Source organism: Apodemus sylvaticus, chromosome 1 (genome assembly GCF_947179515.1).
Source record: "Apodemus sylvaticus chromosome 1, mApoSyl1.1, whole genome shotgun sequence".
NCBI lineage: Eukaryota > Metazoa > Chordata > Mammalia > Rodentia > Muridae > Apodemus > Apodemus sylvaticus.
In genome coordinates, this window is record NC_067472.1 from 103,029,444 (window position 1) to 103,046,341 (window position 16,898).

Below are 16,898 nucleotides of genomic sequence, written 5' to 3' on the forward strand. Positions count from 1 at the left end.
AAATTTTGCCGTTCTTTCTGTGACTATTGTACAAAAACTTAACAACATCTTTCTGATTAGAGTAATAAAATAATAACCATGTGGATGAGGAAAAATCATTTGACATTGTTATGACAATCATTTTAGATAATCTTGGATGGAACATGGCCTCCAGATATTAGAAAACACATTTTTCTAGATGTATCCATGATGATGTATTTTTTGTGATATTAACATTTAAATCAGTAGAATTTGAAAATAAAGAACAGACTGTCATCTATAATGTGGAGACGCCTTGAGCAATCAGATGTAGGATGAATACTGACTTCTTCTCGGCAGAAAGGAATTCTGTAACACTGTGGGGTTGATTCTTCCTTGGACTTCAAGGCTAAAAGCCCACCTGCAGATTTTGGATTGAGAAGCCTCCTGATCACGCAAGCCTATTTCCTAATATAAATTTATTTATTTCTTTCTATTATGTCTATCAGTCTCTCTCTCTCTCTCTCTCTCTTTTTTTTTTTTTTTTTTTTTTTTTTTGATTTTTGGATTTTTGGTTTTTTCGAGACAGGGTTTCTCTGTGTAGCCCTGGCTGTCCTGGAACTCACTCTGTAGACCAGGCTGGCCTCGAACTCAGAAATCCGCCTGCCTCTGCCCCCCAGAGTGCTGGGATTACAGGTGTGTGCCACCACCACTCAGCTTATCAGTCACTTTTATCTATTCATCCATTATCATCTCTGAAATTTATTTTTAATATAAATTACTATAATAATTGATATTATATTATGTAGAATGTTTTGCCTTCATGTGTGTCTATGAACCACATGTACTCAGTGCCCTCTGGTCCCCGGGGCAGGACTCACAGTTAGGGCACATGTAAGTGTCGGTTATTGAACCCCAGTGCTCTGAACTGCTGAGCTCTCTCTCTAGCTCCCATCTGGAGATTCTTACCTAACCAAGACACGAAAAGCTGATACAGTGGGAAAGTGTTCCTGTGGGCAGCTAAACTGTGAAGGGAGGCCAAAACTTGACATCAAAACCATAAACAACACTAGCATGTGAAATATACTGTATTATAAATGTAAATATTCTGAAATTATCTGTAGCAGCCCAATTTTAATTGGCATCTGGATCGGTCTAAGCTCAAAATTTGTAAAAGCGGTTTCTTGAGCCCATGTATCATCACACTGATCTCTAGCTACCCAGACTCCCCGATTCTAAGGATGTGCCACTGAACAACCTCTGCCTTTAAAACCATCAAATGAATAACAGATGAGAACCCACACATTATGAATGCAATCACATCTCTTCTTTTTAATAAACGAATCTTATTTTTTTCCAAGACAGGGTTTCTCTGTGTAGCCCTGGCTGTCTTAGAGCTCACTCTGTAGACCAGGCTGGCCTTGAACTCAGAAATCCGCCTGCCTCTGCCTCCCAGAGTGCTGGGATTAAAGGCACACACCACCACCGCCCACATCTCTTTTGAAACATTGAATTCCTTTAATATGTTCTCCTTAGTTACCTCAAGCTAGTAAGTCTAGCTTTGTGTGACTACAGCTACACTCTGGTAGTTTTTAGCCTATGGTCATCAGCAAAATCTACAAGTATATGAGAATAAATATGAGGCAGTGTCTTACATAAGAAATACTCAGTATCTTGAGCAAAGAACAATCTGAAACAATGACTGAAGAGCAGTAGAGTACAGTGTGGTTCCAGAAAACAAGAGGAATGAGCAAAATGAGTGATGAGAAGGTAGAATATTCCATATAGTTACTGCCAAGGTGATTGTTGTGGATAGGGGGTACTAAACTCTACCTTAGAATATGCCTTGGGGAGTTGCCTAGACAAAGGATGGATTGAAATGCTTAATTAAGATGAAAGTCCTATGTTAATGAAGACTAAACCTGGTTCTTTCAGTGTGTCTTTTGAAGAAAGCCCTAAAGCAGAAAAGTACCAAAAAGTGCCTGCTTAAGATGGGAAATCGAATGAATGAAGGGATCTGTCATTCCTACAGGTGAAGTAAGAGGCGAACCAGTGTGTGAGGCTATGGGACACATAGGGCAGAGTTAAGGAAAAAAGGTGAAAGGTTGACAAACCTGGGGGTTGGGCTTTTTTTATATTACATTTAAAAGTAGCACTTACTGGGGACTTACTGTGCTCCTCTACTAAAATAGGAAGATAGTACCTTACTTATGTAATTGAGAGAAATCAAAAGGGTCATTTCACCAAGGAGAAAATAAGGAGTTAGTTATGGAAACTTCCCCAAGTCACACAGTTGCGGGAGGACGGAGGTGGACTCCAGACTTGAACTCAGATCCTTCTGTAGTCCCTCTCTCTTCTACACTTCCTGCACTGCACCTGAAAACTGGAAAGGCAGGCATGGACTGACCTATGTGTATGATAAAGGGTCCTGAGAGATGACTTCTTTCCGAAGTGTTTACTTAAGCCATTTCCCCTTTCAGACCTCTGTTTTTTCCATCTGAATCATGTGAACGGAATAACACCTGCTTTTCAGACCTAAGTGAGAATTCAGACACAAATACAGGTTTTCAAAGATTCCATGTCTCTTCTGGAAGGAAAAAGAATAGCAGAACGCGATGCTGATCTAACCCGAGGTTAATGGGCTAATTCACCTTTCCCTCATATGTTTTTCAGGAGTGATGATATAACATACCTTTTCTTTACCTATTTCAGATATATATGAGTAAAACACAGAGATACAATAATGCCTACAATGTTATGTCAGCCCCTACTCTAGACATTAGCATCACAATCAAAGTCAATGCAGCAAATGTATCCATCACCTCCAAGAGTTTTCTCCCTGATCCCCTTGATGTTTTCCTGTTGTGGTAACAGCATTTAGCATAGGGTCTACCACTGCAGCACTTGTAAGTATGCATTACCTTAGGAGAAGTGAGTCAGCCTGTCCTGACTAGTGCCTCTCACCCCCCCCACCCTCCACTCCCCAGCCCCCATCCTCCCACACAGCTTCTGCATTAAACCCCAGAACCTGCCTGACACCTGGAGATGAACAAAGACAGAGCATGTGACCACCAAGGCAGCCAATCGGCTGGTGCCAGAGGGCACATGGGCAGAGGACATAAAGGCACTCTCTATTATAACAATATACAAGTCTACTTCTGCTTCTCACCTGGTTCCCAAAATCTGAGTCATTGATTCTGTGCCTTCTTAACCCCTACCCAAAAGGACCATCTGGGGGCATGACTGAGGGCTAGGGCAACACATTCTAATGTTGTCAATCATAGGCTTTGGGGGTGTTTTGAAGAAGTGAAGAGAGGGTAATGGTAACACATGCTATGTAATCCCAGCACTTTGGAGATGGAGGTCAGAATACTAAGAGACCAAGGTCATCCTCAATTACATAGTGAGTATAAATCCACAGATTATATGAGAATCTGTATGAGAGAGAGAGGGAGAGGGAGAGAGAGAGAGAGAGAGAGAGAGAGAGAGAGAGAGAGAGAGAGAGAGAGAGCACAGAGAGAAAGAACTTTCTACTCTTCTGTTCCATATTATGTCCCCTCAGAGGATGACTGTGATGGTTCGAATATGCTTAGCCCATAAGAAGTGCTACTATTAGGAGGTGTGGTCTTGTTAGAGTGTATGTGGCCTTGTTGGAAGAAGTGCATCACTGTGGGATTGGACTTTGAGGTCCTATGCTCAAGCTCCACCCTTCTACTGACTGCTTGTGGAAGAGTCTCCTTCCTGCTGCCCTTGAATCAAGGTATAGAACTCCAGCACCATGTCTGCCTGCAGGCTGCCATGCTTCCTGCCATGATGATCATAGACTGAACCTCATTATAAGCCAGCCCCAATTAAATGCTTTCTTTAAAAGAGTTGCCTTGGTCATGGTGTCTCTTCACAGCTATAAAACCCTAACGAGAACAAAGACAAAGAAGAATGTGGTGAAAAGCACAAGAACAGCCTTACTGAACCCCACACAAAGGTATTACAGAGCCACTGGTTGGAATTTGGTGGCCCTGAGCTCCATTGTCACTCCTACACTAGATGGGTGATCTTCCCTAGTTCATGCAGTCTCTTTGGTGAAGGACTGTGACTGAGTAAGATAAACTCTAAATTCCTGCCACATTTCAAATATGCTGTTCTATTAATATCACTAGCAAGCCTTACAGAATGCCTGAGGGCCACAATATCTCCTCAGGACACTCCATGGAAGTTGCACTCTGGCCTACATGAGAGGTGGGCCCCTTCCCTTTGCCTGTACCTGTTCTTTGCCCAAACATGGCATTTCTCAATCTAAACTACACTCTGTTCCTACCAATTATGGATCTTTCCAAAAAAATCAAAACTGCTCCCAGAGGCAGAATTTCCCACCACGGGAAACATTCAAAGGCTCTCGAAAAGGAAATTGGACCCAATAGAAAGAACAGCTGCTTTATGAGTCATCAAGTCAATTCACTCTTTGGACCGGCTCCTTCTTTCCAGAGTTAATGATCATTCTCACCTGGTAGTGCTTTTGTAAGAATTAGGTCCGATAAGCCTTGATCAACACTTAACACAGTATTCAGTATTTAGTGTGCTCTCAATAAACCCTGTCACATTACAATGGGAGCAGGCAAAAGTGTTGATTCATAAAGGAATAAAAATGAACATTGAAGCCACAGCAAGAAAAGGTCTAAGTACACAACCAACCTCCTGTCTCAGCTGCCTGAGTGCCACTTGGTGATATTAGCCTGAAAGCTTGGAATTTGAAAACAGGACTTGTTGAGGCCATGAGAGGTGGCTGAGCAGTTAAGAGCACTGGTTGCTCTTCCAGAGGACCCAGGTTCAATTACTGACTCCTATATAGCAACTTACAGCTGTCTATTATTACAGTGTTCCAGAGATTCTAATGTTATTTCCTGGGCTCTGCATGCAATAAGCATACATGTACTGAGTGCATAGACAACACTTGTACATACAAAGTGTAAAATAAAATGATTTTTAGTAGATATCTTAGTCAGGGTTTCTATTCCTGCACAAACATTATGACCAAGAAGCAAGTTGGAGAGGAAAGGGTTTATTCTGCTTACACCTTCCACATTGCTGTTGATCACCAAAGGAAGTCAGGACTGGAACTCAAGCAGGTCAGGAAGTAGAAGCTGATGCTGAGGCCATGAAGGGATGTTTCTTACTGGCTTGTTTCCCCAGGCTTTCGTATCTTTCTTTCTTATAGAACCTAAGACTACAAGTCCAGGGATGGTGCCACCCACAAGGGTCCTCCCCACTTGATCACTAACTGAGAAAATGCCCTACAGCTGGATCTCATGGAGGCACTTTCCCAAGTGAAGCTTCTTTCTCTGTGATAACTCCAGCCTGTGTCAAGTTGACACACAAAACCAGCCAGTACAATGGACTTGCAAGTTCTCTATCTCTCCTCTGGATCTCACTTCTCCTTTCTTTCCTCCCAACTCTTTTCCTCACTCCCTCCTTCTTACATACAAACACTAGGTTGGATGAATGGGAAATGGAAGACAGCACAATGGGTGATAGAGATGGGATTTCAGTGAGATAGAGAGGGAATGGAAGTGATTGACAGCTCACTGGAGATGGGATAGCAGGCCAAATTCCAAAACTGGCCCAGGAAATGCAGTTGCATTTCAAAACATGGCAAATTAAAGGGAGAGGCAGGCAGTGACCACTGCTACAGCTTAGCTACACAAATCAGGATCCTGGGAGAGTGTTTGTCTTCCTGTTCCCATTACCTGGAAGGGCTTTTGCATTTGGGAAGCCTAGTCAGCTGGCACGTGGCTCTAGACTGTTCCTTCTGTGAGAGGCCACTGAAACTGGGACTCTCAAGCAAATGGTCACTGTAGTGAGAGTGTCTTTCCCAGCAAACAGGGTCTCCAGGGACAGATAACCATAAAAGCACTGCCCTGTTCCCAGCCATGTTTATGTTGGCTTGATAGAGCAGGGCACTCGTTTAGGTAGCCAGTCCCCTGGAGAGCCGTAGCACAAGTTTGCCTTAGGATAGAGAAGCTCACGTCTCTCCATGATAGCATGTAACCCTCACTTCTGGACTCTGTTATTTATCCTAGTTGGGCTTGATTAGAAATGTGAAGCTATAATGAGCTTATTACTAGAAATAGAGCTTTCCCTGGGTTGTTTTTATTATTTCCGGAGGAGAAGATTTACACTTATTGTACATTTACAACCAGATTTCGCCAACTTCCTATCACATATTAGGAACTCTTTCTGACAATGATCGCCACCAGTTCTTGCAGTCTAAGCATAGTTCATACTAATTATACATACAAATGTGTTTCATTACATTTTAAAACATATATAATATACTTTGTCTACATCTTTAATGCCATTCAAAGATAAATATTCAGAAATCCTTTACCCTTTACAAGGCCTGAAACAAAATGTGAAAACTTGTCACCTTCCTATCACATATTTGGAATTCTTTCTGACAGTAATCACCAATTCTTGTAGCATATACATAGTTCATCTGTAGTATTCATTTCTCATTTTGGCCTTTTTTTAAAAAATAGGGTACGCTAATTATATGTAAAAATGTGTTTCATTACATTTTGAAGCATATAATATACATTGTATACATATTTAATGTCATTCAAAAATAAATCCTATATAATGCATCCTAGCATCCTATGGCCTGAAACATGAAAGTTATGAACATTGAGACCATAATATAATAGTCCATAATGCGTTTTTAAAAGTTCAGCAACAACACCAAGGAAAGAGAAAGCAGTTTGGAGTGTGAAAAAACATTCGTGAACAGATCATAAGAGAATATTTAAGCTGAAACCAGATTAAAGTTAGGAAAAGCAAATGGAAAAAAAGCAAAGGGGCCACTCTGTTCCCATTACAGTAGCCAAACTGACACACTACAAGCTTCAGTCTGTCCCAGTGACCAGCAATGAACCACAGCAAGACTGCAGCAGAGAAAAGAAAGAGCTAAAGAAAATGCAGGGTGGAGCTGCGCACTCGTTAGACAGGAATCGCTAGATCATACAGAACTCCCTAAACTTTGTCACAGAACACGCTGCCTTGTGGATGGAAGGGGATAGTTTTCCCACTTAGATCCTACTAAACAGTAGTTTCAAGTACTGGTAAGCAGTCTCTGCCTGAGTATTCAATGAATCTCCATGGGCCACTCATACTGTATTATCAAAGGAGAAGCCAGGAAAAAGCAGGGGATACAGGACACAGGACTTTAGTAAGAGTGAACTAAGGTGTAACTAAAGCCTGCTATGAACTGGTATCCACAGCAGTGGCTAAATAAAAAAGAAAATCACAGAGATTATAAGTGGCTTAGAAATAAATCAGGAACCTGCCTCTAGAGGCTTTGCAGGTGTGATGCTGTGCTACAAGTGCACCAGTAGGTGGCAGAGAGGAAAGATGCTATGTCTACCTTGAGTGTTCTGCCCTGTGAGCATCTGTAGTAGTCTAACACTCAGAAAATGGTGAGCCCAAGATGTCCCCCCCCCAGTCCAGCAGCACACAGGCTTGCAGGGAGCTAGGAGGGAACCATACCAAAGATGACCCCCTACCTGGTGCCATAATTCACAAATGGGGGCTTGGTACTCCTGAGACCACTCCTGAGATGACCACAGACACTCAGAGGCCACAGGTGTCACTAAGAGGAGCAAATGAGTGGTGGAGAAATGGAAGAGAAAAAGAAACAGAAAGATATGGGCACAATGAAGAGAGGGAGAACTGCAGATTTGAGAGTAGTGAGGAACAGCCTGATGTGAGTAGCCACCTCAGGCTGTCACCCAGGTACCGATGACACCTGGGACAATGGTAGGATCTTGGCCTGTGCTGCCACCAGAGATCATGTCTGGGTCCATCCCTGCAACCGCAGAGGTCTGTTACCACCAAAGGCCAGACAAATGTCCTGGGTCTGGGAATATGTTGATGTCTGAGGACTGTTTGGAACTGGCCCCACCCCTTGCCCAGGCATCATGGGAGAACTAGCCCAGGGGTATGAGAACAAGAAAGCTGACCCCACCCCTAGACAGCTGCAGTACTCTGGAGAGAGGACCCTGGCACACTGCAGGAGTTGTGGGTGAGCTGCCACCCAGAGGGTTTGAGCATTGGAGAGCTAGCCATGCCTCTTCTCTTCTGGGCAGGGACACAGACAAGGGAGAGATCCCTCCCCTTCTTTTTGCCCTCCTCTCCTACAGTGGGCAGGAGAGCTAGTCCCATGGACTCCTGAGAGCAGGACAGCTGTCACTGCCTCTTACCTGCTGCAGCACTCAGGAGAGCAGGCCCTGAACTTCACCAGAGCAGCACAGTAGGCCTGGGCCTGATAACATGGATGAAGATGAACCAACCCCAAGGGCATGAGAGTGGGAGAACTGGCCCTGTCCCTTGCTGGCCTATGGGTCAGCCAGGAAAGGGCAGGAGAGCTTGCCCTGCTGGTGTGGGTGCAGGAGAGCTGGTGGGCTGACCAGATCAAATACCTCTCAGACCCAAATCCAGGGCTTGGAACTATCCCATCCCAACATCTACCACATCAATGAACTGCTGAAGTACATGATGGAGCCAGTCCTACAGGATCTCAATGACACTGAGCAATGACAGGATATCCCAGAGGAGTCCCAGTGAGGTTCCAGGATTTACGGCATAACAGAAGCCAAAGATTGTGTACCAGAACAACTTATTACAATGAATACTTGCAAGCAAAGAAATATGGACTAAAGGGTATACTGTGGGCCACACTTTAACACATTACAGCTTTCACAATGAGATTTCTTTTTCTCTGTTCAGGGGAGATTACATGGGTAGAGGCAAGGTATGAAGGGAAGTGGAGGTGAGTGCGATTGGGGTGCATAACATGAAATTCACAAAGAACAGGCAAAAAGTTAAAGAAATAAAAAACAAAGTAAATCAAGAAATAAGTCTGATAAAACAATATTTTCCAGACTTACTGAGAAATAACTGACAAAAACTGTGTCTGTACAGTGCTAATCCATGTTCTTACAAATGTATCTATTGTGAAATGGCTAACAAAAGCCATTCAAAGGGTACATCATCTTACAGTTGTCACTTTTGTGGTGAGGACATTTAAGGTCTATTCTCTAACAATGTCATGTCTACAATACATTATAATTAACTATTGTCACTGTTGGGTTTTCCCCCTTTCATTGAAAATAGATTCTTTTCTCATACAATATATCCTGATCACAGTTGCCCCTCCTCCTCCTCCCAGATCTCCTCCTCTCACCCCACCCTTTCTTCTCCCATCTGGATGTATTACCTTTCTGTCTCTTTAGAAAACAAAAAAATCCTAAGAGATAGCAAAATTCCAAATGTTCAATTTTACCAAATGAAGACTCAGGAGTCAGATGCTATGGTGAAAGCCTGTTAGCTCAGAGAGGCAGAGAAAGCATCAGATGACCTTCCTACTCTATCAATAACCCAGAAGGAAAAAGTTCCTTCTCCTCCTCCACTCTATCTTGTATATTCTTCAACTCAAAGACTTCCCTTTCTCTTTCCTGGGTTTTCTTATGTTCACTCCCTGTCATCTGGTTGCTTGCCCTGTCTCTTGACCTATGGCTGACTTTATTTAATTCTGTTTACAGAAAGCTCTTGGGTTAAAGGTGTGTGCTAGGCTGAGCCACACCACAACTTGTTCACAATAAACAGAAGGCTCTTGAGTTAAAGGTAAGTGCTAGGGCTGAGCCACAACACAATGAGATGTTTTTCAGTGCACAATTTCAGGATTCACAATGTAATCAAATAACCTGCAAATGTCCCATATTATGAAGTTTACTGGTCCTACATAACCTAAATTTTTATCATTTCAACAGCTCGTTCCCACCCTCAGTATCTTGGAGGACTTGCTATTTTGTTATCAATTTCATCCACTTCTTGAGTTGAACACTTTTATAATACACATGTAAGATCATTCAGTATCTGTGTTTCTATGTCTTACTTATTTCTCTTAGAATTATATTCTATGTTCACCCATGCTATTGCCAATGGCTACACTTTCTCACTTTCAGGCTGAATAATACTCCAGAGAGAGAATTACATTTTTTGCAATCTACTTATCTATTGATGGACACAAAGAATGCTACGGCTATTGTGAATAACCCTGTAAAGAATATAGCCATACAGATAACTCTTCATGAATTGAATTAATTTCCCTTGGATATATGCCCAGTAGTAGGAATAATAGATCATGCAATATTTCTATCTTTAATTTTTGAAGAAAACACCTTACTGCTTTCTATAAAGATTGAATCACTATACATTTGCACCAATATATAAAAAAATCCATTTGTTTCTGTATCCTCATTGACATTTGCCCTTTCTTTTGGAAGAATTTTAATACAACATTGCTTCTCTGATCACATCCAAAGACTTTCTAGATCTGTGTGATCTGGCTGGAATGCAGACGTGCCCTTACTACACATCCTTAAATCCAAACAATGACATCTAATTGAAGGACATTCAAAGTGAAAAATCAGAGAAAGATTTGACAGGATAGGATATTCCTAACTCTCATGAGAACAGTGGAAAGTGGAACTATTTAAGAGAAGGTCAGAAGTTCAGACAGTTGAGAGTCAACTCTCATGAGTTCGGTTGAATGCAAAGCAGTACAGTTAAGTGGAGTTCAGTTTAGTTCCCTGCAGTCCCTGTAGCTCAGTTTGTGGAATTCAGAGGTAGGTTTGCCAAGCAGAGCAATAGAGTGAGAAGCCAGTTTGAATCTGTTATCTTGAAGGGGAGTTTGAGCCAAAATAGCTGAACTGAAACAGCTACCAGAGTTCAGAAAAAACTAATAAGGGTGAGTTTATTCAGCTGTAAGTCTCTGAAATGACAATTATACCAGGCAAATAAAAGTTATACTTTACAATCTCTTCAACTTATCTTTTTATTATTTTTAATTAATCATTCCATTCAATTACATCTCAAATGATATCCCATTTCTGGTTACCCCTCCACAACCCCCCATCCCACATCGACTCTCTCTACCCTCTCCTCCCTCCCCTTTGTCTCTGTGAGGGTGCTCCCCAACCCACCCACCCTCTCCTGCCTCACCCCTCCAACATCCCCCTATGCTGGAGCATCAAACCTCCACTTTAATGGCCATCCTCTGCTACATATATATCTGGAGCCATGGATCCCTCCCTGCATACTCCTTGGTTGGTGGTCTAGTCCCAGGGAGCACTAGGTGGTCTGGCCAGTTGATATTGTTCTTCCTATGGGGTTGCAATCCCCCTCTGCTCCTCTAGTCCTTTTGTCAGCTCCCCCACCAGGGACTCTGAGCTCAGTCTGAGGGTTGAGCAGTGGGGGGTAAGGAATTGGGCATAGCCACTGGAGACTCCCAGGACCCAACAGGGATGACTTTAGCTGAAATACCTCAAACAAGGGAGATAGAACTGTAGAGACTATCTCCAATAGATAGGCACAGCTCCAGGTTGAGGGATGGGGCCACCCACCCATCTCAAAGGTTTTTAACCCAGAAATGTTCCTGCCTAAAGGAAGAATAGGGACAAAAACTGGAACAGAAACTGAAGAAAGGGCCATCCAGGGACTGCCCCCACCTGGAGATCCATCCTGTCTGCAGACACCAAAACCTACACTGTTGTTGTTGCCAAGAGGAGCTTGCTGACAGGAACCTGGTGTGGCTGTTCCTTGGGAGGTTCAGCCAGTAACCGATCAGTGCAGATGTGGATACTTGGATTCAATCATCTTTGTATTATTTTTATAATAACTAACAGATATGAGGTGTCATCTCATTGTGGGTTAAATTTCCCTGATAATTAGTAATACTGAGTATCTTCTCACATACTCATTGTCCATCTGTAGATATTCTTCTGAAAAATGTCTAGTCCAGACTCTCATCCGTTCATTTAACTTGCTTTGTTATTGTTTGTGAGGATTAAAATTTTAGGGACTGAATGAGCACAATTTTGCAATGTGAAGTAGATTATGGCTCTATGTGATTTACAAGGCACTTTGGGATAATGCTGACACAGAGTTTTCTAACTGAGAGAGACTGGGAGGAATCTCACATTCTTCCTGGTGCAAAATTGAGAAAAGGATTTGAATCCAAGTCTGGCAGGCTTGTTAGTCATCCTTTTTGTATTGTCCAAATTTTGTCGTTGTTCCACTTGCTTGATTGGTTAGGTCAATGCTAAGATTGCCATGTTGCAGAATCACTTAAGATTCAAAATCTCACTCCTAGTCATTTCAGAATGAGAGCTAAGAACTCATCACAATCTAGGCTGTTTAGAAAGCCGTCCATACCTACTTCCTTGAAAGCTTTCCCAGACTCCTTTACACCAGGTTTGGTCACACTGGGCTCCAGACCCATTGTTTCTTATGCCTACTCTATGATAATTCAGAAAAATCCTGTAGGACTCATCCTGTACACTGGCCCAGGGGATGCTACTAGTCTCTGAAGACAACTCAAATTTGATCAATTGCTGTAGTCTATGATTCTGAACTCTCTTCCTCTGGATTTAAAAGCCAGCTCCAACTTTCCCACTCCTAGAACACCTGAGTGGAATGATACCTCTGTGACTCCTATCTTCCCTGGAGACAGATGCTGCTGCTACAAATCCCTGTGCAGGGAGATAAATCTCAGTCACTCCACTGCAGACAGAACAGCCTGGAACAATAGCCAGGGAGAGTACCCAGCCGCCAGAATGGCTTTTTCTTCACAGACTATCAACCTCAGATGGTGGTCTGAGTTTGAGTGAGGTATGTACCAAGCAAAGAGAAATCTACTGGAACAAGAAACCATAGAAACTAGGAGACTGATGAGCCAAAGTACTAGAGTTTATAGCTCAAATGCAAATTGGAAACTCACATAGTATTTCTAATATTATCTAAAGAGAGGAATCAGATGAAACGTGTATCCGGTTTTCTTCCCATCTGGGTACTTGTCCATCCTCTCAGCTATCCTTGTCAGCACTGGCATTTTTACATAGACATTTCTAATTATACTCTTCAGTTGAAATGGCCCTCAGCATGCCTAACAGTTGGTACAAACTCAAGCTTACTACTGTGACTCTGATCTAAGTAAGGGAAGAGAGCTAGGTAGTCTCAACTCTTGTCAAGTTGCTCCTTTCAGTGTTGTCCTCTCATTTTTCTGGCCCTTCTGTGTCTTCTGAACCTTCTTTGAAGAACTTCCTGCAAGGGAAGATGACATATATAAGACAGAGACTGCAATTTTCCTATGAAACCCCTCTATTGTCAATCTCCAATGCAAATTTCTTAGTTCTCTTGAATCTGGTGAACTGCTTCAAAAAGTGAAACCATCTGTGCCAGTTTCTTACTTTCTTCTATTTTTACCATAAACTAAATTTCATGATCCTTTTTTTCCTTCCTGTTTTTCCATCATTTTGATGACCTCGTAGTTTGGGAGAAAGTGAGATGAATATTTTATATAAATATCACATTTAAGTGTTTTTATTTATAATTATAGAACAGTATTTTTTCTAATATGTATAATGAAAGTTCATAAATAACTCAATGTTGAGGAGACCATGGATATTTTCAAACCTGACCCAATTGCATAAGTACCAACTCATGGCTACTCTGCACCCTCCAATTATTTTGGAATCAATTTTTATTTTAAGCTAGCTATATTAAAACACAGCTGCATTATTATAATCATATCAAATTAGAGCATCACCACAAAAATGTAACTAGCATTGATTTATATTTCTCCAAGTTTACTCTCTTGTTGCATTTGGTTTCCTCAAAACAAAATCTTAATACAACCTACATATTCTATTTATCTGATTACATAAAATATTTTTCCTTGATTCTATAGGCTTTACAAATATAATTAAAGGGAATAGATGGCACCTATACATTTTTCTGTTTTCTTATCATTTATTTATGGAGTGACCTTTTGAACTTCACTTTGTATATCCTTAACTGAAATTTTTCAGTGTCTGCTAGTGTGTCAACCAGGCTGGATTCCTGTTCTTTATTTTCTCTAAACTGGTAATTGATTACAAATCAGAATAATTTTGCATAATATCATTTTCTTTCAATTTACTAGCCTGATGGCTTCCTGTCATTTCACTGTCTTACAAAAGAAAATCTCTTTAGTTCTATTTTATAAACATCTTTAAAGAGGAATCATTGTTTTTGTTTTATGACACAACAAGATTCAGAGTAAGCAAAAAGGTCAATAGCAAGCACAGATGTGATTTGATTCAATACTCGGTAGTTCTCAATATCACTGATGCCCATTTGCACTCTGTGGCAAATGGCTGACTTGCTTTTATCCTTATGACCCCAGGTGATATTTTTTACTAGTTCCATGTTGTCTAGTAGTGAACAATTTCCAGACGTATTTGTTATATATTCAGTGTAAGTTCCAAAACCCGACAGTTTTCAATGAGCATGTGCCTCCTTCCAGGTGACCATGATATTTGGAGGCCACATCTAGCCACCCAGACACTCCTCACTACTGTATGAGCCTTGTTAGCCTTTGCTTTCTCTCCATGAACGTATACTGTCATTCCTGGATTAGCTTCACAAAGACATTAAGAAGGTACCTCTAGAATTTTTTCTTATTCTTGCAGTATTATATATAACACCTAATATAATATACACCTGCCTTTACATCAGTATTTATGTACTAGTACATGATAAGTATATTCATGTGATCTTTGAATTTTTCATAAAACATTTAATTATACATTAAAGTATTTTTCTGTGCTCCATTTCTACTTAATTCTTCTCAAAAATTGTGTTTATGATTCTACTATTTAAAATATATATTCTCTAGTTCATTATCTCAATTTAACATTGGTTATTCATTTTAATTAATTCATTAACAGTATGCCTTTTGTAACAGGAAGTTTTTCTGTCCCCTCAGTACCACTGCTTTGCTATTTATATCTTCCTCTACATTGATCTGCCATTTTGATTTTTACTTTATCATCCAATTATATTTACTCTCTACTAACACAGATTGATTCTTTCGCTTTCAAATTATTCAGAAACCTTTGATACAGAAATCTCTTCTGTTTCTTTTATAGGCATTTTGGAGAATAATGTTTTTTTTTCCCTTTTAGTTTTTATAGATTTTAACTAAAATATAAATCCATTATCTATCTTTTACTTTTCTCTCTCCAGCACCTCCCAGGCACCTTCCTTTGAATTCCACCCATGCCCCCAATGCTCAAACAAATCATTTTTTATGATTATTGTTTCATATGTATTTATACATATAAGTATACAAAAGTATACAAATACAACTGGCTGAGTCCATTTTTGTTATGTGTGTGCATATGGTTTCAGGCTAACAACTTCAAACCAAAAGACCAATAGGGAGTCCTGTCCCTGGGAGGTGATAATACTTCCACTCTTAATAGTTATTAGGGGCCTGGAGTTCTTGGTCTACAAGTGGGACCACATCAAATGTTCTCCTTCCACATGAACATATCCACTGATTGATGCTGCCATTGTTTCTAGTAAGGTATGCAGCCATTTCTAAGGAAGACTTACTAGCGAACTTGCTGGTATTCTGGCTCTTAGTCCTCACTGCCAGGTTCAATTGTGAAGAGACTACTGTCCTTCACGTTTAACTGTTCCTTTGCTACTTACAGGGTTGAATTTATAGATTCTTTTATTTGACATTTATTAATTTACTTAGTATGAGGGATATAGATGTGTAGATCAGAGGCGAGATTGAGAACTTCAGGCTCTACTTCCACCAAATTAGATCTGGGGACAAGCTAAGTTCATCAAACTTGGCAACAAGCAACGTCATTCTCTGAGTCCTTACCAGTCCTAAGTTCCTTCTTTAGAAGTATTTTTTTTTTCTTTTAGGCACATTACGTTTCTAAATCTGCTTCATATATATCACAATTATGCTTGTACCCATATCAACAGATGTGATAGCCCATGTCTTTGCATAACTTCATAATTTTACTTAGGTTTCTTCAGAGTTTGACCACATCACATCTTCCGAGAGTCCTCAGCAGTCTCCAGGGATGATCCCATCTCAGGCTTTCACCAACATCTCCTTCTTCCAGCCACAGTCTTTCCTAATGACTGGCATCCCAGGACTAGAGTCCATCCATGGCTGGATCTCCATCCCCTTCTCTTTCATGTACACTGTGGCACTCACTGGAAACTGCCTCATCCTCCTGGCTGTGAGGAGGACCCATAGCCTGCACCAGCCCATGTACTACTTCCTATCCATGCTGGCCCTGAGTGATGTGGGTCTCAGCTTGTCCACACTGCCTTCCACCCTGGCTGTGCTCTGGTTTGACTATCGTTCCATCGACTTCAGTGCCTGTCTGATCCAGATGTTCTTCCTGCACTCCTTCTCTGTGGTAGAGTCCTCAGTGCTCTTGGCCATGTCATTTGACCGCTTTGTGGCTATCTCCAACCCACTACGCTATGCATCTGTCCTCACTAACAATGTCATCATCAGGATTGGGGTGGCCATTGTAGCTCGAGCTACCCTTTCACTATTCCCAGTGCCCTTCTTGCTGAAGCGACTGAACTATTGCCCTGGCAAGACCCTCCTGTCTCACTCATTCTGTTTCCATGCTGATGTCATGAAGCTGGCTTGTGCTGACATTACTGTCAACATCCTATATGGTCTCTATGTGGTTCTGTCCACAGTGGGTGTAGACTCCTTGCTTATTGTCATGTCCTATTCCTTGATTCTTTACACAGTGATGGGGCTAGCCTCTCCCAGGGAGCGCATCAGGACCCTCAACACATGTGTTTCCCATATCTTGGCTGTCCTGGTCTTCTATATTCCAGTCATAGGTGTGTCCATGATCCACCGCTTTGGAAAGCACCTGCCTCATCTTGTTCATTCCCTAGTTGCATATGTGTACCTTGTGGTACCTCCTGTGCTCAACCCCATCATCTATAGTGTCAAGTCCAAGCCCATCCGGGGAGCCATGTTCAGAGTGCTGAGAGGAAAAGATTCGACCTGA

General features: G+C 41.5%; 1 protein-coding gene and 1 pseudogene across 1 annotated transcript; both read left to right on the forward strand.

The window, feature by feature from the left end:
* The first annotated feature begins 7,290 nt into the window (after positions 1–7,290).
* Positions 7,291–7,415, forward strand: LOC127676579 (uncharacterized; annotated as a pseudogene).
* An 8,520-nt stretch (positions 7,416–15,935) lies between these two features.
* LOC127681164 (olfactory receptor 51I2-like) lies at positions 15,936–16,898 on the forward strand. Its single transcript, XM_052177161.1, has one exon. The coding sequence runs from the start codon at positions 15,936–15,938 to the stop codon at positions 16,896–16,898; it is 963 nt and encodes a 320-aa protein (XP_052033121.1).